Here is a 23,033-nt window from a genome sequence, read left to right on the forward strand (position 1 = left end):
TAATCGAATCAACGGTCTATTGATCGAATTTCGACATTGATATTATTCTCGCCAACTTGGATAGAAAAATGGATGCCAAAGTAAGTAAAATTTTCTTTTCATCGTACCTGCTACGGTATGTTCTGTATGGTTGTATTTCCAACCTGAAACGCACATTCATCCCCACAACCCAAGCCCCCATAGGAAAACTTGCATAACCACCCCTCTCTCCCCTCTCTCCCTCTCAGATGCATCCACCCACTCGCATCCAATAACACACATCCACAACTCGATCTGGGGGAAAAAATATTTTTTCTTGCTAACGCAACGCGTTTTTTTTCCTGCCTATAGCCACAACGTCCCTCTCGCGCTATTCGCCGTCAAGACGAGAACGCAAACCGTCCTATAATCCACAACAAGTCCGCCAACAACGTCTCTTCAGCCGCTGCCAACGCTGCTTTGGGGAACATGGAATCGCAGCAATCCACTGGAGTCGGCCTCAGAGCCGCTGCCCGCAGGACCGCGTTCGGCGATGTCAGCAACACAGGCAAGGGTAACAATGTTACTACCTCAGGCAAGGAAAGTAGCAAGGGTGGTGTCACTGTCGTTCAGGATAAGCAAGGTCAGAAGGCCACTGGCGCGATCTCGAAACCAGCTCAGCGAGTCCAGGGACTCAAGCCAGCTTCTTCGATCGCTTCCCAGTCTTCGGTCACGTCTCAACACGTTGCTCCATCGAGGAACATTGTCCGAAAGACCACAGTTTACCAAGATAACAAGCGCCCGAGCCCGAAGAGGACTAGTCCCAAGCGAACCAGTCCAAAGGTTTCGCGAGATGCGGTCGTTAAGAAGGAATCGCAGCAGTTCGGTAGACAAGCTACTCGGCCCCGTAGCAAGGGTCGTGCGTCTAGGCCTCTGTCGGGTCTTTTGAGAATAAAGCAACATCAAGCTAAGGGTGAATCTCCAGTCTATTCGGACCAAGCATCTCAATCCTACTCTGATAGATACTTGGATGAGGATCAAGAGAGCACCGCAGCTGAAGCTGAAGATGATGATGACGAAGACGCTTCGGAGGATGATGAGGCTCCGGGCGGTGCTAAGGCTATTAAGGGTCAACATGAGGTTATCTCAGACTATGAGAGCGATGAAGGAGATGATGATGAGACTGAGTACAACAGCGCAAGAGCGCGTGCCGGAGATAATACTACTGGGGTTACCACGCAAGTTCTTGTGCCAAAGATCACGTCTCAGACCCGGAAGGAATTGAGCAAGGTACAGCGGGAGTTCTTTGACGACGAGGACGAGGGTGATATTTCTATGGTTGCGGAATATGGCGATGAAATCTTCGAGTATATGCGTGAGCTTGAGGTTAGTACTATGTTACACCATTATTAATTGCGCTAGAGTTTTGCTAACAATTTATACCGTGATATAGGCGAAGATGTTGCCGAACGCACATTACATGGATCATCAATCCGAGATCCAATGGTCAATGCGCGCGATTCTCATGGACTGGCTCGTCCAGGTTCACACCCGGTTTAACCTTCTTCCCGAGACTCTCTTCCTCACCTCCAACTATGTCGATCGCTTCCTCTCGGCCAAGGTTGTCTCCCTCGGGAAGCTTCAACTTGTCGGAGCCACAGCGCTGTTTGTCGCCGCCAAGTATGAGGAGATCAACTGCCCGTCTGTTCACGAGATTGTGTACATGGTCGACAATGGTTATACCGCGGAAGAGATTCTCAAGGCGGAGAGATTTATGCTTTCGATGTTGCATTATGAACTTGGTTGGCCCGGACCGATGAGCTTCTTGAGAAGAATCAGCAAGGCCGACGATTATGATCTTGAGACCAGAACGCTAGCAAAGTACTTCTTGGAGATCACTGTCATGGATGAGAGATTCGTTGGAAGCCCTCCAAGCTTTCTCGCTGCCGGAGCGCACTGTCTCGCCAGACATATGTTGAGGAAGGGAGAGTGGGTAGGTTTATTTCATTCGCTTCCAGCTTATCGTTTTATTGTATTTTTTCTGTTTCTCCTGTTCCTTTCTTTTTTATCTCAACGCTTCAGTTGGTTCACATACCCCTGTCTGCCATTGACCCGTTTTCTGCCCCCCCCAATGGCCAACACATACTTGCGCCAAAAGGTTTTTTCTTTCTCACTTTTACCACCAATCTCTTCCACTCGATTCCCTGTCTCCCCCCCTTTTTTTTTCTCGTTTACTTTCGAAACTGCTGTTACCCTCACATGGAATCACATGACCGACATCGGCTAATCACAATGCTCAAAACAGACACCTGCACACACCTTTTATTCGGGTTACACTGCTTCTCAGCTGGAGCCGTTGATCCACACCCTTGTCGAGTGCTGCGAGAAGCCGAAGACTCACCACGGTGCGGTATACGATAAGTTTGCTGATCGGCGGTACAAACGTGCTAGTTTGTATGTTCAGAACTGGATGAAGAATGAGGAGAGCAGTGATGATGAGTAAAAAGGTTCATCGCCAGGAGGTCGGGGACAATGGTATGTGGTGGTAATGGGGTTGGTTGTGTTAGTGGTGGGGGGTGAAAGAGGGGTAACTTAAAAAAAAAAACGGGGGAGGGGGCGCACGTCGGAGGGGGGTTACGGTATCGCATTAAAGGGATTGATTAAAGGATGGACTGTTGCCAGATGAGAGGGGTGACACCTGCCTTCCTATTCCTGTCTTGCCTTATCAACCTCTACACTTCATCTTGTTTTGCTTGCTCCTATCGATTCAAAAAAGCACTGGTTTTGTCCTATCCTATCCTATCCATTGGCCGCCTTCACGTTTTTTTTTTTTTAAGATGGCGGATCGATTAATTACTCGTCCGATGGGATGGAGGGATGGATGGATGGATGGATGGATCATGGATGGATGGATGCGGGTTGCTTTTTCTTATTTTTAGTGTTTTCTTTTTTCTACTTTTTTCTTTCAAACAAATTCTTAAACTTATTCTTACTCCTATTCATTTTTCTCATTTTTTTTCATTTTTTTCATTTTTTCTTCATTGTTCCTCTTTTCTTTCACCCTCCCCGCTCCCTGTCCCTTATGACTTGGAAGCCTTGATCACTTGTGCTAATGTGTATCTCCCCACTTGCCTGCCTACCTACGAAACCGGGGAAGACAACTACTCTTCTTTTTGGTTCTTTGTGTGGCGGCTATTGCAGTCTGATGTCATGTCCTCGTACTGACCAATTACATAACTACATAACTAACTTATGTCCCTCTCTTTATCTCTATCTCCTTGCTTGCCTTACCCCTCTCTCCTATACGCCCTTTCGGGCGGTACCGTACTCCATTTCTCGTGTTTTGCAATAGAGGTGTTTTGGGTTATCGATTCTTATTAACTAACTCACCAGGTCTATCATTACAATCTTATTTGTGTTTGTATATTTTTGTTTATCGTTTCCTTAGTTTTCATATGTGGGAGTTCTTTCATACATCTTTGTGGCTCACGCTGTGCGTTTTGGGCTGGTTGGTTGGTTGGTTATTTTATTCGGTTGGTGGGGCGTGGATGGGTTAGGGTGTGCATATACGATGTTCATGAATGGATGGAATGGACTGGACTTCACTTTAACGGTTCCGAGTCAATGTGTTTTAGGGGTTGGTAGTGCTCTTGGGTAGGACTTGAGGTTGCAGCGTGGCGCCGAATCTATCACTTGCGATGTGGAGATACGAGTGGATGGTGGTGCTGTGCATGCCCCGGGCAAGGGTGTGCGATACTAGAAGTCCTCAACACGAGGATCAAAAACTTGTATGGCACTCGTAGATTATCTGCGCATTTGAGCACCTATACTCGTACATACAAAATTTACCTAAATTTAGACAGCCACATATCGCGTATGATACGTTCCCAGCAACGTTTGCAATTCCATATCTGCCGCACTAGCACTCCAGCTGGTTTAGCTAGTCAGCCATCAATCAATCCACCCCGCCACCCACCTCACCACCATCCACAATCCTAACCTCTCCTTCCCGGGTAGAACTATCCGATCCACTGACAAGGTGCAGTAACCGGTACTCGTACATCTAGTACAGTAGACTAGCAATTCTATTCATTCCTTCGTTCAGGCAATGACACCACTTGTATCGGCATGACACTGCTCACTCCTGTCTACTGCACGCACCGCCCGCGCCTCATTCTCTACTATCACTGGCGGGGACAGAGTGGTAGACATATCCCGCTACGATACGATACGAGACGGCACGAATCGTGAAGCGGAGTATCGCAGTCACGGTTGATCACTCGAATTGCACGAGAGAGAGAGAGAGAGAGCAGATTTGATCCGCTCGCCAGCACACATGTTGCCCCGTTCAAAAAGCGTTACTGCGGTATCGTACTTTGCATGCTGTGCATATCTATATATCTATCTATCTGACTGTCTGTCCTGGGGTCCGTGGCGTACTCCTCTAGGAGGATATTTTTATTCGAGGTTTATTTGGGTGATTTGTACTTGCTTTATCTGCATGACGCTTGCATGTTTATTCATCCATCCATCCGTCCGTCCGTCCGTCCGTTCGTTCGGCGTTTTTAGCGTTATTCTTTTTGCGTGTTTGAGTTCTGGGGTGTCCGTCTTGATCTGACGATGGATGATCTGGGTTCGGCGCCCTCTGGATGGGTATTCCTAGGGGTGCTATGTTGGGTATGAGCTGACGGGTGGAGACTCTGGCGTTTGCAATGGGTAGTGTGTCGGTCGGGCGAGCTTGGATTTTGCTCTCCCCTCTTCCCTCAGACGGTTCTACTAACCGGAAGACGGTCCATCTCTAGTTCTTTTAATGACGAGTGACTTGTCGCTACACATGACCACTTGCCTGGGGTTGTTGATATCACTGGGATTGCGCTTTGAGATTGACCATTCGTGATGGTCATTACAAACGAGTGATATGATATGAAGCCGAGTTATTGAAAGCTCCCTCCTTCCCCGGGACCCAGAGAAGGCGTAGAGCACGCTGTCGAACCGGCTCCGGGAGGTCTACCCCTACGAAAAGGGAGGCGAGATGGGGATTTTAACAACTCGACGGGAATCTCGCTCCTGGTGGGATACCCCTTTGTCCTCGCGGATCCCCCCCCACCACGCCTAAGTCTGGGCGGAGGACGGTCCGGCCGTCACAGGAATATAATCTCCCTCTCACCTTTTTTTTCTTCTCCTTTGAGACCGTCGTTATTTGTGAGGGAATGTCGTGCTCACAGATCGAAGGAAGGAAGGAAGGACGGACTGGACGGGGGTATACATTTTCGCCCCCCCGTCCAGTTCTGGCTTCCTCCCGGGTGCGAAGCCGAGAGTGCGAGTGGGGGTTGGAGTTATGCTTGGTGTGCCCGATGTCGCCACCATCTCAGTCAAGCGTGGGAATGCATTTAATACTATTCTCGAGTTTTTCTCGGGAAAATATTGCGTAACCGCTGTTGCGTTTCTGTTCTGGCCCGGTGTGTTGCTGTTGATGTGCCGATTGCGCTTCGTTTATTTATTTATTTATCTATTTATTGCTGCAGAGAATGTCGTTGTTGGGTCTCCTCCGCTTGCGATGCTATCTATAGCCGTGTGGGGTGTGCGGTGTGTAATGGCGGGTCACGGCGATGGGCACCTCACCTCACCGGAGGATAATTTCTCCGAAATGGAATAATCATGACGGAAATTTCCCTCCTTACCGTGATGGATGGATATTCTGATACGATACCGTACCAAGACCGAGTGCTTCTCCATGACAAGAGACTTACCTGGAGTGGGGAAGGAGTAAGCGCGGGGGGTTGGGAAGGGGGGTGATGATTTATGCTGGCTCACTTGGCGCCTTATGGATGGATGGTCAATTCTGCGGTGGGGAGTGAATGAATGTTGGGGTGGATGAGTAATTGGTGGAGGGGTGAGTTTATGATGGGCGAATTTAATGCTTTTGGCGTAGAGATATGGTACATATGATGGAGAGTGTTTTTTTTTTGAACAAGAGGTGGTGGAAAAGGGAATGGAAGGAGTGAATTAACGAGTGTGTACTGTACTAGAGTAATGGTAATGACGAACTCCACACCCCTGATATCCCCGGGAATAATCAATGAAGGAATGAATAACGAGTAAAGCATGAACCTGGAAGCGCCGAAAACCCCTACGATGTTGAACGGATGGAAGAAGTAAAAAAAAAAAAAAAAAAAAAGCAAAGTTGGAGTGAAAAGAAGCGGGAGTGGGGAAATCTGAATGGTCGAAAGGGAAACTGTCCTATCGCCGTCACTGACCCAATCTCGAGCATTCCACAATCAACCACAGGAGACAGAGACCACCCCTCCGTTCAACCATCCCCTACGACCAACCAACCCGTCAGCGCAACGCCCCCCCCGAAACCACTCAAGCCAAGGTAAGAGGGTAGAAGAGGGAAACCCACAATGAATGAAAATATTCTCATCCAACCTCCCCGTCTCAATGCACGTCAATTTCCACGGCAAAAATGCCGTCGGGGGACCGACAAGCATGCATCCGACACCTACAAGAACCCACAGTACCTTCCCCCGAAGGTCGACCTGCGCCTTAAGCGTATCTATGAACGAAGCGTATACTCGCGCAGCAATGTAAAGTAGTAGTAATAAGTTGGTGAACGAGACTAGGAGGGCGAAAGTCTACGGTCGGTCGGTTGGTTAGCTGTGGAGGAGAGGGGGAAGCGGGGGGGGGATAGAGTACTTGACAAGAAGTCCATAGAGCATGCCATGCCAATTCAGTATCGTGCATAAGGTTGTAAGCACGGCTTCGTCGGTCCAGTGAGGCGGAGATGCAGAAGTAGCTCCATATTGCGCTGAGGAAGTTTATAAGAACGGTGATGAGGGCTACGTCCTCATCTGTCATCATTCCCCCCTTTTTTTCTTTCTTTTTTTCTTTCTTTTCTCTCTTCTCTGCTTTCTCCTGCACAGGACTTGAGAATTCAAGAAGGTAGAGGTGTGAGGGGGAGGCGGGTGCTTTTTGACGGTGCCGGTTATGGTAAGTAGACTATCATACAAATCGATTTATGTGGGGAGAGAAGGGGAAGGAGGGGGGGGTAGTTGAGTGTTTCAAGCCCTGCCCTGTCGATCTCGTCGAGCGGTGTAAGCCTGTGAAAAAAAAGGGAAGACCACCCCCTCAACTTGCACGTCACATCCCTTTGAGAAGTTCTGGAAGGCTAGGGTGTTTGTGGTGGAGTTTCCTCTATCTATCATACATCATTAGCGACTATAGTAATTTTCTATGGACTTAGTTTAGTAAGTGAGGTGTGCAGTGAGATCTTTGCTATCGGACTGTACTAGCACTGGTGCTGAGATACTAAAGCTAACTTGGAAAGGTTATCGTCTCTTTTTATTTTTGTTTCTAGTTTTATTTTATTTTTTTAGCGAGCGAGCGAGGTAATCATTAATTAATACGACTCCAAGTGCAAATGCTGTGGTACTGTACAGTAAACCACTCTACGGTGATGTGTGGTGATAGGTCCTGCGCTCGAGTCAGCTCGAATCAGGTCAAGATATATGTTTTCCGGAGGAATAGCAAGCGTTATACGGTACGGGTCCAGTATAACACCGGAGGTCTCATTCTAAAACATCCAGTTCTCACCACCCTACCATGGTTGGTACAAGTACTCACGCATCCGGGACACACAGCCCACGGGAAGGACCAGCTTTTTGTAAGACCCGAATTTTAGTGGTTGGCCGCGGGTTTTTGTCTGACTTATCGGAGGGTTTTGACTAAATTTGTTTCATTTGTTAAGGACGGGGGGGGGAGGGAGGGAAGTGGTAGATCCTGGGGTATGATGCTGGGAGGATTGGGGAGAAAGCGAGGGGAGGGAGGAGGCTGGTGATGACCGCACTCGGCCGTGTTACAAGTACCTTAGACTTGCATCGTCCATAGTACCCAGCGCTTGGTTTTTGGTATCATATATCATACTGTGTTGGGAGCAGCGTAAGAATAGCGGGGATACAGGTAACTTTTAGCTATTTCGTTCAGGTTCCAGGGTTACTGCTTACTAAGCTATTGATACGAGACACCACACTGAAACCTCGTTGCAGGTAAGACAGGATTGGCATGATATCATACCTGCATCCCTTGGGCCCTGCGATTATAAATAATTTACTCCCAAGCGCAAGCCAGGTACTGCCGAAGGAAGTGCACGCGGGGGAAGGGATAGCTCCCCGTGACACATGTGACCTGCTTGTTCTGCGAGAGGGGCTCGTGATTGACCCGCCAACTCTGTGGATCCATCCATTCCAGTGGGCACGACTTCACCTTCCTCCTCCTCCTCCTCGAGCATTTGGGAAAGAGGGATGGATGGAAAGGGGGATAATGTCAAGACCGCATGCCGGTACTGTATCGTGATTCGGGGTTGGCTAGCTGACCAGCTAACTTGATCGCTTGAGATGAGTTTATAAAAATCGTTGATGGTTGGGCGTTCTGTTGGGGGGATGTGTTATCGCGCTTTAACCCTTGGTAAGGCCTTTTTGCCGGCGGGTACCGGCAGTCCTACTATTTTGGTTTCGTTACCCAGAAGCAGGAACGGTGCTCGAGCGCAGTCCAGCCTTGTACGAGTACAGTGCCAAAACCCAAATTGTCTTACCTAGACTACAAGTACGGTACTGTACCTGCCTGCCATACAACCTTCCACGGGATCAAGCCCGTGCTATATATCGGTTATGACTTACCCTATCATATCTTAACCTCGAATCCCTCCATCCAATTAGTACATCTTCAAAGTCTTTAGCTTCGCCCCCAGTAGTTAGGCTACTGGAATGGTATGTGTTCGAGTTTGATCGGTTGATGGTGCTCCCGGTTAAAAGGTTGTTTTAATTGTCCTATGGTTAAGCACTGCACCCCACTTATGATACATCTCCACTCAACTATCCCTTACGTAAGAGCAGCCATGGCAATCGAATCCCTAAAGGATTGGCAGGTACAGACTGCCGAGAGTGACGGATATTGAAAATCGACTTGTGTTAATCCATGGTCTCTTGATAAATGGTAAAATACACTTTCCTCTTTGGGTTAAATAGGTTATGTTGGAGCTAAGACCGGCATCGATTACCTCATTGGGATTAGTGTCACCAAGACATTACTCGATATAGTTAGCTTGAATGGTGTTAGTTTGGCAGCTCTCAGAGCAAAAATAACAAAGCTTTGAATCGCGCCAGCATCACCGCAAGCGGAAACTCCTTTAAACTCTTCCCGTACTCGTACTGTACAAGTAATTCTCTAGCCAATCATGGGCTATCATAGGCCCTCTTACAGAGGCTTTTGGGCTTAGGGCTTGTGATTGCTGTGTTGGGAGAGTTTGAAGTTGGGCCATTTTGGGGGCGAGTTAGGTTGGGGGGGTTGTCCGGCACTGCATCATACATATCATTCAAGTATCATAGTATTATCATACCAGTGTCCATGAGGAACCGATACAGTACCGGTACCGATTACTCCCGGCTTCCTCAACTACCCGACAGCCAATACCGGTACCATACGATAAAGCATCCAGATGCTAGCGCCAAGACGTCCGGATAATTTGTGAATTGTTAAGTACCGCAAAAACTTGAACCTTGTGATAATTATGTACTCGTACAAGTATGAGGTCCAAAATTCCCTTCCCTGGAAAGGGGGCAAAAACAAAAACGAATAAAGCCCCTTTCCCCCTTCGGGACGGGAAAGAAAAGACTTATTGAGCTTACCGAGAGAGGAAAGGCCAACGACATTGCACATGGTTCAAGCGTTCGAGTTTCTACTCGTACTATGGTGCGGTAACCGTCCGTTCCCTAACGCACAGGATAACAAAACTGGATGGCGGGCCCAATCCTGACAACCGGTCACTCTAAATATGCGAAATTCGGAAAGGAGTAAGGAAAAAAAGCACAACTTCCTTCTTTATTCCTCTTTTCTTTGTGGTAGGGGCTATGCTTCCTAACCACCGATATCATGTCTTCTGCTCCACTCGATTCATAGGTTCTCTCTCGCACTGTTCGGCAAAAGATTGCTCGTATCATACCTTAGCGAAATACGCATTTACCCGTGCCAAGGTTCCCACCCCTTCGAAAGACGCTAAGCGACCTTCGAGGGCGGTGGCACTCCAGAAGAGTGCCTAACAGCTCAACTCAAGTAACAGCTCAAAGTGAGATTTTCAGATACACACCACTCCCTCCCCTCTCTACCATCTATTGCTACCAGACCCAGCAAATCACAAGCTTTATGATGTCAACCAAGCAATATGCAGATATTTAGAAATGGATAAAGCTGGCAATTGTTAAAATTGCAGAGGAGGAGTATCCAAATATTGCTTGTAACATGTTCGCAAGGTGCTAGTCTTGTTATTGGTAAAGGTACGATAGTTGACAGGTGGCTTGCTCTACCAGAGAGGAGGTGAGAGCTGTGATCTAAAGGAGGCTTTGATGGTATACTGGGAAAGCAAAGAAGTAACTGTTCAACCAAGTATATTGAAACACTATCTGTTGAAGTCTGCCTTTTCCATTGTAGAATGAGTCGATCTTTAAATACACAAATCTGTTCATATCTAGCATGAATGAAACTAATCAAAGGTATCAATTGATACACTTTGGTAAAACTACTTAAATATCAAAATGATACTTAAAACAAAACATAAAACAAAACTAAGTATCAAAGTGATTGTCACGAATGTAGCTTGGCATGAAAAGGTTTTCACATGATACATGGTTATGAGTCACAGGTATGTTATTGTTTCACACATATGACTCATTCGAGTTATATGATTTGTTATGTGTGGGATTTGTGATGCTTTTGCACATGGCTCAAATATGAGTCATGGGATATGCGCCTAGTGAGTATGCCTTGCGAGTGTACCTTGTGGGTAAGCCTTGCGCATATGATTTATGTTTCGCACATAACCTCGTTAGGAGGTCATGGGTTTCACGCATATGACTCAGTTGAGACATATGACTTGTTTATTGCGTTATGATTAGTTTATGAGTTTTTGCACATGACCTCGCTATGAAGTCATGAGTTTTGAGCATGTGACCACTTTGGTCACATGACTAGTTTGTTATGATTTGGTTTCGCACATGTGACCACTTTGGATCACATGACTACTGGTGGGAAGAATACTATATAAGGAGGCTGATGCGGCCGAGGAGGATAGGTTCTTCACACTTTGTTCTAAGTACTTTTCCTTCTTATTATTTTAATAAATATAAAACACCTTTACGATCTTTATCTTTATTGCAATGATATAGTTATGCCAAGGAAAGCTTTTCACAAAGAAGAGTTAGAGAAAGCTTACGATAGGCATTCCTGATAGAAGACAGAGGTCTTGTACTATCGGTAACTTAGGCAGAGGCCTAGGCTATTGTAAGACGAAGAAAGGAGAAGAAAGAAAAGAGAAGTATCGTTCCCCATCACCAAGAACTAACCATCCAACGAGGGATCATTACAGAGATACTTAAAACAAACCAAGTATTTAAGTGATAATTAAAACAAAACATAAAACAAAACCAAGTATTGAATGATACTTAAAACAAACCAAGTATCAAAGCGATACTTAAAACAAAACATAAAACAAAACCAATAACCTAGTACCCATACCAATTACATTACTGCTATGGCAAGAGAGTTTGGTGTGCTAGAATCATAACTATGAGCACAGTTCCAAGGATGGCAATCATGGCAGCACTGGATATTATCAACAATGAAGTTGACACTGAATCAGAAGCAGACGCGGTATCAGTTCTTTGATAGATTTGATACAATGGGTCTTCCCCACTAATATCGCAAAATGGGTACCTATGCCAATTCTATCTTTGTCCAAGCCCATCATGATACCAATTTGCCAGCTCCTATTGTGAGTCACATGTGAACTTGTAGGTTTCTTCAGAGGTATCTTAAATACCACATATTTAAGCAAAAAACCACTGACGTTGAGGGTAAGTAAGCTCACTGCACTGATGATCTCCAGACATGGTTTGTCCAGTGTCAGACAATCATCAAAGAAAAAGGAATCTTCACCTCTGATTGCTATAACTTTGATGAGATGGGGTTCAAGATTGGCATTGGGTGTGACCAATGGGTGGTTATCTGGGAGCCTGGATGTTACTCTCGTTTACTAGCTCTGGTAATTATGAGCTTATAACAGTTATTGAAACGATAAATGGTGATGGCAAGGCACTTCTGCCTATGATTATTGTATCAGGAATTATGATTATAGAAGATTGGTTTATGAAGACTGATCTTCTGGATGATGTTCTGCTTAGTGTTTCGGAATCTGGGTATTCAAATAACATGCAAGTTTTGAAATGGCTTTACCTGTAACATGTTTGCTAGGTGCTAATCACATTTTGGGGAGAATACGATAGTTAACAGGGGGCCTGCTCTTCTAGAGAGAAGGCGAGAGCTGTAAATTAAAGGAGTCTTCAAAGGTGTACTGGGAAAACTTAAATAAGTAACTCTTTAACTATGTATATTGAAATTGTTAGGAATACCAGAACCCGATACCTAGGAACCACCCTAAGTAGGGTAACCCCACTCGGAATTGGAATCTCTGGTCTCCAACACCCCCCTCCAGCTCCCTTATGGGGCCCGCACATCATCATATATATCAATCTCAGTTGCGTCCTGTGACTATATTACCACAGAATTGAAGGTGTTAGAATAACACCATATACGTCATCGCTGTCTGTCCGACCGGATCCTGTTCGCAGGATATATGAGAGGGGACCATCGGCTAGGTCTGAGAAGTGGAACGGAATGATTCCATCAACTATTCAGAGAGTTACGAGGCTCCAAAGACATGATACCTTTGGTATGGGCCATAAGTAACAGGACGATTTCGTACAAAGAGATGGTATCAAATGGTAAAGGATCTCTACTAGAGACCAATACATTTACATCTACCAGAAGAGTCTAGAACTCCAAAAGACACTACCAAAGAAGCAAACAAATTTTACAAAGTGTTGCAACTGGGTTTCGGAACACATCGTAGCTATGGGGTGATTCTCAATACTACAATGGTTACTGAAACCTACTACCCAGAGAGTAACCAAGGGTTGCCGACCGAGGGATTAATTACCAATCTGGTGGAATAGCTTCCTACGAGTTAATAGGAAGTCATCCTAAGAAAATCTATCGGTTGAGTATGGAGTTACAAAGGATCGGAGTCAGACGACCTACAATGGTTGTAATGATGACCACCTTTGCAGATATAGCCGTGGATAAAACTGATCATTTTATGAATGGCGAAGACAATTGGAGCCAACTCAGTTCGACTTAAGGACTAGGCCATAAGTCTGAAGACTCTGCTAATCGGGATACTACTATTGGGGACAGCACGCTTCCTAAGAAGAAATATCGTAATTACCGAAGAGGGTGTGATGATTTTCAGGGTCCACAGGTGTTCACACCTTGGAAGAAAACTCGACGTCGCGAATTACGATTGAAGAAGTACATAGTTGTATAATAAATAGATGTAGTCCGTGAACACTCAGACGTGGAATATAAATATTGAAGTGCCTCCCAAAGCTTTAGACATCATCAAGTAATGGAGAAGAAACCTTAACAATATAATATTGTTTTTACGATTCTACCCTACTTTACCTATTCTACATCACTCCTAGTAGTCATAAATGAAACGAGCCAAGTCTGAGCCTTTCTAGACAATCTCCGTCTACAGAAACGAATCTCGATTGGCCTAGACAACTTTGAAGTCTATTAAGTTGTCTCCGCATAACAGAAATACTGTCTGTCGAAGTCTACCTTTTCCATTATGGAATTTGGTGGTCTTTAAATACAAAAATCTGTTCATGTCTAATATGAATGAAACTAATCAAAGTTATCAAGCAATACACTTTGGTAAAAACAACTTAAGTATCAAAATGATACTTAAAACAAAACATAAAACAAAACCAAGTATCAAATAATACTTAAAACAAACTAAGTATCAGAATGATACTTAAAACATAAAACAAAACCCTTAACCAAGTACCAGTACCGGTTACATCACTATTTTGAAAAATACTTGTTAAAGTATCAAGTTGGAGCATGGCGATTGCTTTTCCTTGATGGGCATAATTCACAAATAATACTTAAAACAAACTAAGTATCAGAATGATACTTAAAACATAAAACAAAACCCTTAACCAAGTACCAGTACCGGTTACATCACTATTTTGAAAAATACTTGTTAAAGCATCAAGTTGGAACATGGCGATTGCTTTTCCTTGATGGGCATAATTCACATTGTACTTGAGAATTTATTAAGTTCTGTGATGAGAAAAAAATTCTTCCATTTTGTCTGCCACCTCATTGTACTCATCTTCTACAATCTTTAGATGTTGTAGTTTTTCAACCCTATAAGTACTATCATGCGGGGGTGGTTGATACAGCTACGAGAACAGGATGTTCCGAGTTTGACAAAGTGGAGTTTCTTACTGCACTAGACTCAATTTGCACACACAAGTTTAAGCCTACAATGATCATTTCAGCATTTAAGCAGACTGACTACTTCCCTTTAATCCCTCTATCATACTGGACAAACTATTGTCTATTGAAGAAGTGGAAATATCACAACCTCAGACACCTCCTTCCATCGAGCATGATTCCACAAACCATCCCACTACCCCATGAACAATTTCTTCACTCAAGTGAAGTGTCCATTTCCTACTATCCAAGATTAGTAAACTCTTACCTGCTACAATTCAGAGCCTTCAGATGTATCTGAAGGGCAGCCTACCGCAAGCTAAGACTGGGGCACTGGCTTTTGAAGACCTTCAGAACACTAAAGCAGCAGAAATGGCTTGTGCTGCACGGCAAAAGTGAAGTTGGATGTAACCAGTACAAGTACTCGGTTATTGGTTTTGTTTTATGTTTTGTTTTAAGTATCGCTTTGATACTTAAGGAGTTTTACCAAAGTGTATCGATTGATACCTTTGATTAGTTTCGTTCATGCTAGACATGAACAGATTTGTGTATTTAAAGACTGCCTGTTTCTACGATAGAAAAGACAGACTTCGACAGACAGTATTTCAATATACTTGGTTGAACGGTTACTTCTTTGTTTCCCAGTACGCCCTCAAAGTCTCCTTTAGTTCTCAGCTCTCGCCTCCTCTCTGGAAGAGCAGGCCACCTGCCAACTATCGTACTTAGTACCGATAACGTGATTAGCACCCTGCGAACACGTTACATTGGAGGTCTATCCAAAAATGCGGCACCCTCTATGCGCACGAAGCACGAGTAATCGTCTTACAAAAAGAGTAGGAAAGAGTAGAGCAGTTGTTGGAAAAGGAGTAAAGAACACTTGATAGTGCATAAAAGCAAGCCGAAAACAAACTCAAAAAACAGTGAAATGAGATTTCAAAGCAGATGAGGAGGGCAGTGAAGGATAGAAATACCCAGCAAAAGCAGCGCAAGCTTTTTTGCCATGAAATTGGGTACCATATTGTAAGTATTTCTCCTCATTTATACTAAATCTTGTTGAAGGTTCTAGATTGATGTTGGTCGATTGGGGTAGATTGTGGAGGTTTTGGAAGTCTGACAATCAGTTTAATGGATTAGTGTGGAGGTTGAGAGATTGACAGGAGATTCACCGGACATGTCTTTCCGTTGTTATCATGGGAGTGTATGGAGGAAAGGGTAGCATGCTTGGAGAGATACGGATACATGTGGTGATTCATGGAATGATGGGGATATGTTTATGTTTTACTTATACACCTGTCTTTACTGTTAATTTAGAAAAGAGAGTGTAAAGTTTTTTTTCTTCTTACCTTACGCCTTTTTGCATGTCCTACCATAGCCCCCGCATAGTCCTTTAGTTTCTCTCCACCGCTGTGCAAGTTAGTCGTTGACTGTTATACTCCTCCGTCACAAAAAATCTCACGTTGAGCTATTACTTGTGTTGAGCTGTTAGGCACTCTTCTGGAGTGCCACCGCCCTCGAAGGTCGCTTAGCGTCTTTCGAAGGGGTGGGAACCTTGGCACAGGTAGTAGGAATTTTCAGAGGGGAGGAAGGTGGGAGGTGTGTGTGTGTGTGCAATAGCTTTAGACTCGGAAGGTTTCCTCGGGTCCATGACCAATCTTGGGTTTCAGGTTTCTCCCTGCCCGTCTGCATGCCCACCGCCTGCGCTGTTGTGGCTCAGGTTATATTCTATGATACTACAATAGCATAATAAACCGCCCGGTTGAGCTTAGTCCGGTCATTAATCATTCATTCTCCAAAAAAGGAACGCCACTAAACCTAACAAGTCCTACCCCTTCTCCCCTTCCGCGCCCCCCTTCCCCCCGGCGAGGCCGCTCCACCGCTCCACCGCACCACCAATCACACCCCATTACTCCCGACCAACCTCGCCACACAAGCCACAACTTCGTTCCCAGCGAGCTCCAAGCCCGGGTCGTCAATCTTGTCCTGCAACACCTGGTCAAGCATGGCGCGCAGCCTAGCGACCAGAATCCCGATCCTTCCCCACCCTCGCAACTTGAGCCATCCATCGACCGTGATACCGCGCCCCGTAGTATCGACTTCTAGTGCACCGCCAAAGAGGAGGAGGGAGTATGCGTTTGTCGCTATTCCCAAGTTAGCATAGTGGTATAGAGGATTAGGGAGTGGGGAGAATACGTGTAACGTCTTTGAGATAGACTTTATTGTTAGTTTCCATTTTCGAAAAGTAGCTCAAGAACCTAGCGTCGCCGGTGAAACCGGTTGCGCCGAAGAGCGTGGAAGAAGGATGGACAAAGGCGCGGCCGGAGGAGTGCGTATAGTACTTGATTGTCCTCGCCTCCGGGTCTACAGCTAACGCGCCGCTAGCGGACCCCGCGAATCTCTGCTCCGGTAATGCAATCCTCGCAATCTGCGGGTTGAAGGCCGCGGCGATGAGCGCTCTGTGGAGGACAGCGTATTCTTGGTTTTGATTTAGACTTGCGAAATCGCTGAATGAAGATGAGAGTGGGAGGAACCCGATTTCCTTCAGGGAGGAAATGTACTGTGCTCGATTCGAGGATATGTCGAGAAGTGTATGGTGGCTTAGATGGTTCTCTTCGCACCAACGCTTGACGTCCCTGACTGAGGTTGTTTGGCGGAGGCGCGTCCATTCCTGGTGGGCGTGACAGTCCGCTAAAAGGTCCCCTTGCCCGTGGGCGAAGGATGCGCGCGCGAGTTGGCAGGCATCACGGGTCGCGGGGGTATTTATAAATGGGCTTCGGGTGGTGAGTATGCTAGCGATCGTCACGGAAACGTCCAAGCAGCCGAATATGGCGCCGTACACCATCAGCTTGGAGCAACGGAGGTCCGCCGGGATGAGAACCAAGTGCCTTCCCAGGGCAGTCAGATCATCGTCTGCTATCGCACCCATGCGCTCGAGAAGTCTCATCGCGCCTTCTACTGCCATGGTATCCGGGGGTGTTAGTGCCCCCGCTAGGAAACCGCGGACGTCGTCTTCCATCGCTTTCACCGCGAGACAGGTCTGCTCAAGCGGAACGCGCTTTAATTCTGGCTCGGGCCGCTCAGCCATTTTGTTTTCCGCGTTGCGGGTGTAGAGCTTCCAGCACGAGCCGGCGCGGACACGGCCGGCGCGGCCGCGACGTTGCTTGCATGCTGCGCGGGAGGCCCATGTTTCGAGAAGTTTGACGACACCACTGGAGGGATCGTATGAAGTTTCTTTCACTCTCCCAGTGTCAACTACTGCTACTATGTCCTCAATTGTGATGGAGGTTTCCGCGACGTTGGTTGCTGCGATGACCTTGCGCTTGCCACTGGGCGGTTGGGGGAAGACCTTACGCTGGTCGTTGGGAGTGAGGGAGGCGTGAAGAGGCAGTGCGTGAAAGCGCTCTATCCCACATGGCAAGGTCTTGATAGCTTCGATGCATCGTTGGATCTCCATAGTCCCTGCATCCGTGAGCAATAATATCGAGTGAGAGAATGTGATTGGATTACCTGGTAGGAATATTAGAATCCCTCCGTCATGAGATCCAAGCATCTCATCGATAGTACCGACCGTGGCTGCGATGAGGTTATAATTTATCCTGTCCCCTAAACTCATGATAATACTAGCAACCCTCGGATCCGCCCCCCGAACATCCTCATGATCGGCAGCCTTGACAGGCATTAACCTCCCCCCACCGTTAAACCCAGTCTTGACAATAACCTGGTCGAGATAGTAATCCTCAACGGGGAACGTTCGACCCTTAATCTCGACCCTACGGACCTTACCCTCCCCGCCAAAATAGTCTGAGAAAATCTTCGCATCAAGAGTAGCGCTCATGAGCACTACTCTGAGATCCTTCCGAGCAGCCAACTTCCTTTTTAATAGGATTAGCAAGAAGTCTGTATCGAGGCTACGCTCGTGCACCTCGTCGACGAATATGTGGGTTACTTCATCGAGGGTATCGCCCATTTGGAGTCTCCGGAGGAGAACACCTGTGGTGACGAACGTGATCCTGGTCGTTGCGGGATTCTGCTTAGATTCGCCGCGGATTGCGTACCCGACTTCCTGACCCACTCGGGAGCAGCGCTCATCGCTGACTCGGTCCGCTAAGCCTAGAGCAGAAATACGGCGGGGTTGGGTACATATGATATTCGTGATATGTCCTAGATGCTGGTCGATCATGTCGTCTAGGATGAATTGGACAGCCTGTGTACTCTTCCCACTTCCAGTCTCACCGCTAATAATCGTGACCTGGCAATCATTCACGGCGCCAATTATTTCTTCCTTTAGATCCCATGCCGGTAGGCGCATGCGTACTTGCAGCATGTTTTGCATATCGGGCAAAGAGTATTTGGCCTTTTTGGTCGCGAGTAATCGCATACTAGCTTCTTTACCGGGAGTCCAATCAATGGCCCCAGAGTTTCTTGAGTTGCGATGTCGGAAGGTTTGCCTGCTGGCTTTGTTCGGGGGTGGAACATCATCTTCGTTGCTGCCAGTAACACCACTAGTGACATCGCAAAGTCTACCCGGGGACTGGACAATTCTAGCGATATTGCTCTCTAGCCAGTCTACCGCTGTAAATATCATCTGCTCTCCAAGAAGAGTGCTTGCATGCTTTGCTGTCTGCTTGATGATACTGAGCTTGACCTGCGCCGACAATTTATCGTCCCCATCATCCTCGGTGGAAAGTGTGAATGTCGGGATCGTCTGCGGGTATTCTAGTTCCCAAGTCGCCGAGGTCGGCTTCCGGATCTCTAGAAATATCTTTTTGGGCAATTTCGAGCCCTGTATAGGGGGATTGGAAAGCAGCACTTTGAAGTGAGTGGGCGTAATCTGGGTGAACCTCTCGGGGCCCCAGATTGCCGCCAGAGTGCCGATTTCCTCTGTCCAGAGGTCGGTATCTGAGAAAGAAATCAACGACTCTTCCCTAGTGCCTTGGGGAGTCTTTTGGCAGCCGTAAACTAGAAGTTGCATCAAAGCTTCTGCTGCACGCTCTTCATCTCCGGCGTTGAGGGCGAGAATTTCACGACAGAGATCTAGAGAGTAACCAGTGACAGATAATCCTGGAACAGAGTTAGCAACGCCAATGACAATTGTGGATGAGGAGCCATGCGTTTAGCAGCGTACTCCATGGGCAGATCCCCAGAAGAAAACGTCACACCGGTAGCATAATTCCCCGGCAAAAACCTGACCGGAAGGTCATCCTCCGGAACATGAATTAACAACCACTCTGCCACCCAATTAGCCACAATCTCCTCATTAAAAGGAGAGTATCCCCACAAGAGCCCCCACCTAAAGCTTCCTCCTTGTCCTTCACCCAATCGCAAGCCTCTTCAACATGCGCCCTCTTGAAATCTAACCTAACAAGCTCCGAAACGACCTTCGACATCAAATCCCTGGTCATGCTGACCCCAACCGGATTCCAAACATGATACTTCCGGACCAACCCTTCTACTTCCCTCCTTTGACTAATCCCCATGTCCACAACAGGAACTCGATACCACCCCTTCATCTTCTCATCGACCACCTCGGCAGGCTTCTCCTTTTTAACCTCCGCCAGGGCCTTCGCCTTGGCAGCTTCCGCCGCCAACCACTCTCGTTTGTCGAGGAATGGGTCAGCAACGTACATCCACGCATGATTCTTTGCGAATTCCATCCTCTTGATCTCGTCGAATATAGCCCAGTAGCTCTTGTGTGTCGGCGGGAGCATCATGTGGATATTCTTCATGGAGGAAACGCGGTGGAGGGCATAAGTAGCGGCGAAGTGCCTGGCCTCGAGTGCAGAGGCCATCTGTAGGTTTATTGGAGTGCCGTCGGGCATCTCGAAGGGCGGTGTATAGCGCATTGACTCTGTGTGACTGGATTTGGGATTGCTGTATGTCACTGTTACTGACGATACGAAACCTTTCGTGGCGTCCTTCTTCTATTGTGTTAAAAGGAAAGGAAAAGGAGCACTCTATTAGTAGATATGTTCGTCAATGTGCTCGGGGAAGCATGGAATGAGCTGCATACAACATAATAGTCCGGCTTATTCCATCCTGCCTTTATACAGTGCTCATAAAACAGTGTCTGTGGTAACTTCCCGGTCCAGGATAACCCCCCGATTAATTGCTGCACCGTTAATGTCCTACTTTCACCTCCCTTAGAGGCAGAGGCGGAGCTCCCAGCCTCACTACTAGTAACAACGGGAGCTTTCCCCTTAGATCCAACGGTCGTCCTGCTAGCCTTGTTTGTCCCCGGTTTCGCTTTCGACTTCTTCGCTGAGGAACCCGCGGGGGATGGTGGGGGTGGTGATGCCTCCGGACTCTCGGCCACGGATGATCTGGAACTCTTTTTCTTCGGGGGCATGTGTATATATTTCTGTATATGGGTGTGTGTATTTGCTTATTGCCGTCGGTAAAGTATGTGGGTGGGAATTCGGGTTTATGTTGTGTTGGTCGCGCAGGTTGTTGGGGGTGGTGGGTTAGCTTACTCGAGTGGGGTGTCTACGGGAGGCAGGTTGCGGGGCGGGTAATCGTGTGAGGGAACTTTGTATACAAAGAGTGTCGTAGGGATAACTGGATATTAGCTTATCGCGGAAATTTACATGCAAATTACCCGCAGATTGCGATGATACAACTATCTTCGCCAAGCTTTGAGGCTTATGATTGATAAGGGTTAGGGTTGTGGATGAAAAATGTGAATATTCAAAATCAATCTCATTTTACATCTCCATTCCCCCACTACCATCACCGTCAAGATATTGGCTGTCTGCAGGGATTCGCAATGCCAAACAAAAAAGGCCGCAAAAAGAACTTGCCTAAGATAGAGTTTCTCCCCCTCCCCCCCCTCCCCTCACTTCCCCACCCCCTCCATAACTGTTCGGACCTGCTGACAAAAATAAAATTAGCTACGACCTCCCAACTCCGATAGCTCAATCTCCAACAAAGAAGCGCAAACGCTCCCGGAAAGCTGATGACGATACCCCAAGGGAATTTACCCGCCTCCTCTCCCGCATCCAACAAAGCAAACCCAAGCCAAACGGCCTCGACGACCCCCCTACGAAATCGCAGAAGCCCCACCTGGCCTCAGAGCTGAAAATCCAACCTAGTGAATCCCTCCGGCAATTCAACCGTCGCATCGACGCCAGTCTGCGAATAACGCTGAAACCAGGGGGCAGTAGCAAAGCACAGCGCGCGAAGGAGAAGAAGAGGGAAAGAGCTAAGCCTACTTCTGTTGCCCACGGTGGCCCCAACGATGGTGATAGTGAAGGAGAAGCTTGGGGAGGGGAAGGGGGAAAGCGTGAGCGCGGAAGGAATAAAGGTCGTGCAGTTAGTCCCGACCCCTGGGCTGCGCTCGCGGAGAAGCGACTGGCGGTTAAGTTCTCGGATTTTGCGAAGGCTCCACCGACGCTTGTTAAGCCTAAGAGTGTGCTGCACTCGTGCGGGATTGCTGATGTTGAGGGGGTGCCGAAGAGTTCGGGTGGTTTGGCTAGGAGGGAGGGGTTGGCGGGGGAGAGGAGGGGGATAGTGGAGGGGTATCGGAGGATGGTGGAGGAACGGAGGGGGGGTAAGGGGATTGGTAGCTAGTCGGGGGGTGGATGGATGGAAGGCGGGCGTTTTGTTTGGTAGTATTGGAAGTTGTAGGGGGTGGGAGTGTGGTATAGTAGACTAGGTAGGTCACTATCTGAAGCAGTTGATAACGGAGATACTGGCGTATATTCCAGGCCACCGGCAGCATGATAAAAGGATGTGGGTTCGGTTTCCAAGGATACTCATCACAGGTCTTGTAACTTCGTTTCTCTAGCTAACTAGCCACCTGATCAGCAGAAAAGTAATAAAACAAAAAGAAAAAAAAAACGGGAACGTGTTTAATACTCTCGTCGGTTGAGTAAACGATCGTTTTCAATCTCCGGTCTGAGTTGGGTGGGGCGGGACTGCATGTGCTCTTTCATTCTCAACTCCAGCAGGCCAATCTGCTTTCCGGCTTGGTCTTGACATTGGCCACCTGACTTTTAATATCATATTGGTTTCGATAGTGTTGTCGAACCCGAACTTCCCGCCCCCACTCCCGACTGGACCGTGCCCACGGCCGGAGCCAGGAATTTCCCACTTAAGATTGTTATTACTGGACTCAATCCTGCTCAGGTTTGTGTTCAAGTTCCTGGTATCTTTGGCTCAGGCTCCATTCCCGACCTTGATATCCGCTTCGGCTTTAGAAGTCTCACCTCAACCGTGTGATCCAGAGGAAAAATGAATTTTCCTCTGCTGGCGTCTGTTGCATCGAACTGCTCATCCGTAGTTCTCCCCTGCCGAGCCAATCATTGATTGAGATGCCATTAACAGAAAAAACTAGGGATTTATATCTCACCGGAGTATTGGCAAGCGGTTAGCGGGCGTAGACTTGATGACGGCTGGGGTGGGCGAGCATGGGACGGCAAGCAGGCCAGAATGCAGACATCTGTTACATATCCTGTATGAGAAACTCATTGAGTAACTCCCCAATATGGGCACTTTTTCAGGCTGTATTGATTTGTTGGTGTTGGGATATTTCTGAGCTTCTCTGGTTGGGTGGTAGGGCGGTGTCATAGTACAAGTATCATAGGTGGGTAGGTGGTTTGTAAGAACTGAATACTCGACTAGGAGCGCTGGGCACCAACTAAGGGGCTGTTTCACTAGACTGCCATTTGAGATGACTGTCATCTCAAAAC

At 47.2% G+C, this 23,033-nt stretch overlaps 3 protein-coding genes; 2 read left to right on the plus strand and 1 right to left on the minus strand.

The window, feature by feature from the left end:
* Nucleotides 1-68: 68 nt before the first annotated feature.
* On the plus strand, nt 69-2,461 carry GSTUM_00005720001 (uncharacterized protein; the record flags this gene model as incomplete). The annotated part of the gene is made up of 4 exons (XM_002837800.1): nt 69-80; nt 331-1,344; nt 1,412-1,951; nt 2,264-2,461. The coding sequence occupies 4 exons, from the start codon at nt 69-71 to the stop codon at nt 2,459-2,461; spliced, it is 1,764 nt and encodes a 587-aa protein (XP_002837846.1).
* Nucleotides 2,462-16,242: 13,781 nt separating this feature from the next.
* On the minus strand, nt 16,243-20,834 carry GSTUM_00005721001 (uncharacterized protein; the record flags this gene model as incomplete). XM_002837801.2 has 8 exons in its annotated part: nt 20,357-20,834; nt 19,637-20,264; nt 19,393-19,574; nt 18,065-19,336; nt 17,642-17,896; nt 17,503-17,577; nt 16,540-17,458; nt 16,243-16,487 (listed from the first exon to the last, which is right to left on the minus strand). The coding sequence occupies exons 1-8, from the start codon at nt 20,690-20,692 to the stop codon at nt 16,243-16,245; spliced, it is 3,912 nt and encodes a 1,303-aa protein (XP_002837847.1). The 5' UTR covers nt 20,693-20,834.
* Nucleotides 20,835-21,109: 275 nt separating this feature from the next.
* GSTUM_00005722001 (uncharacterized protein) lies at nt 21,110-22,821 on the plus strand (the record flags this gene model as incomplete). XM_002837802.2 has 2 exons in its annotated part: nt 21,110-21,153; nt 21,234-22,821. 2 exons carry the CDS (start codon nt 21,110-21,112, stop codon nt 21,910-21,912), a joined length of 723 nt encoding a protein of 240 aa, XP_002837848.1. The 3' UTR covers nt 21,913-22,821.
* Between the last annotated feature and the right edge of the window lie 212 nt (nt 22,822-23,033).

The sequence above is a fragment of the Tuber melanosporum genome, assembly GCF_000151645.1.
Source record: "Tuber melanosporum whole genome shotgun sequence assembly, scaffold_20, strain Mel28".
NCBI classification, from domain to species: domain Eukaryota; kingdom Fungi; phylum Ascomycota; class Pezizomycetes; order Pezizales; family Tuberaceae; genus Tuber; species Tuber melanosporum.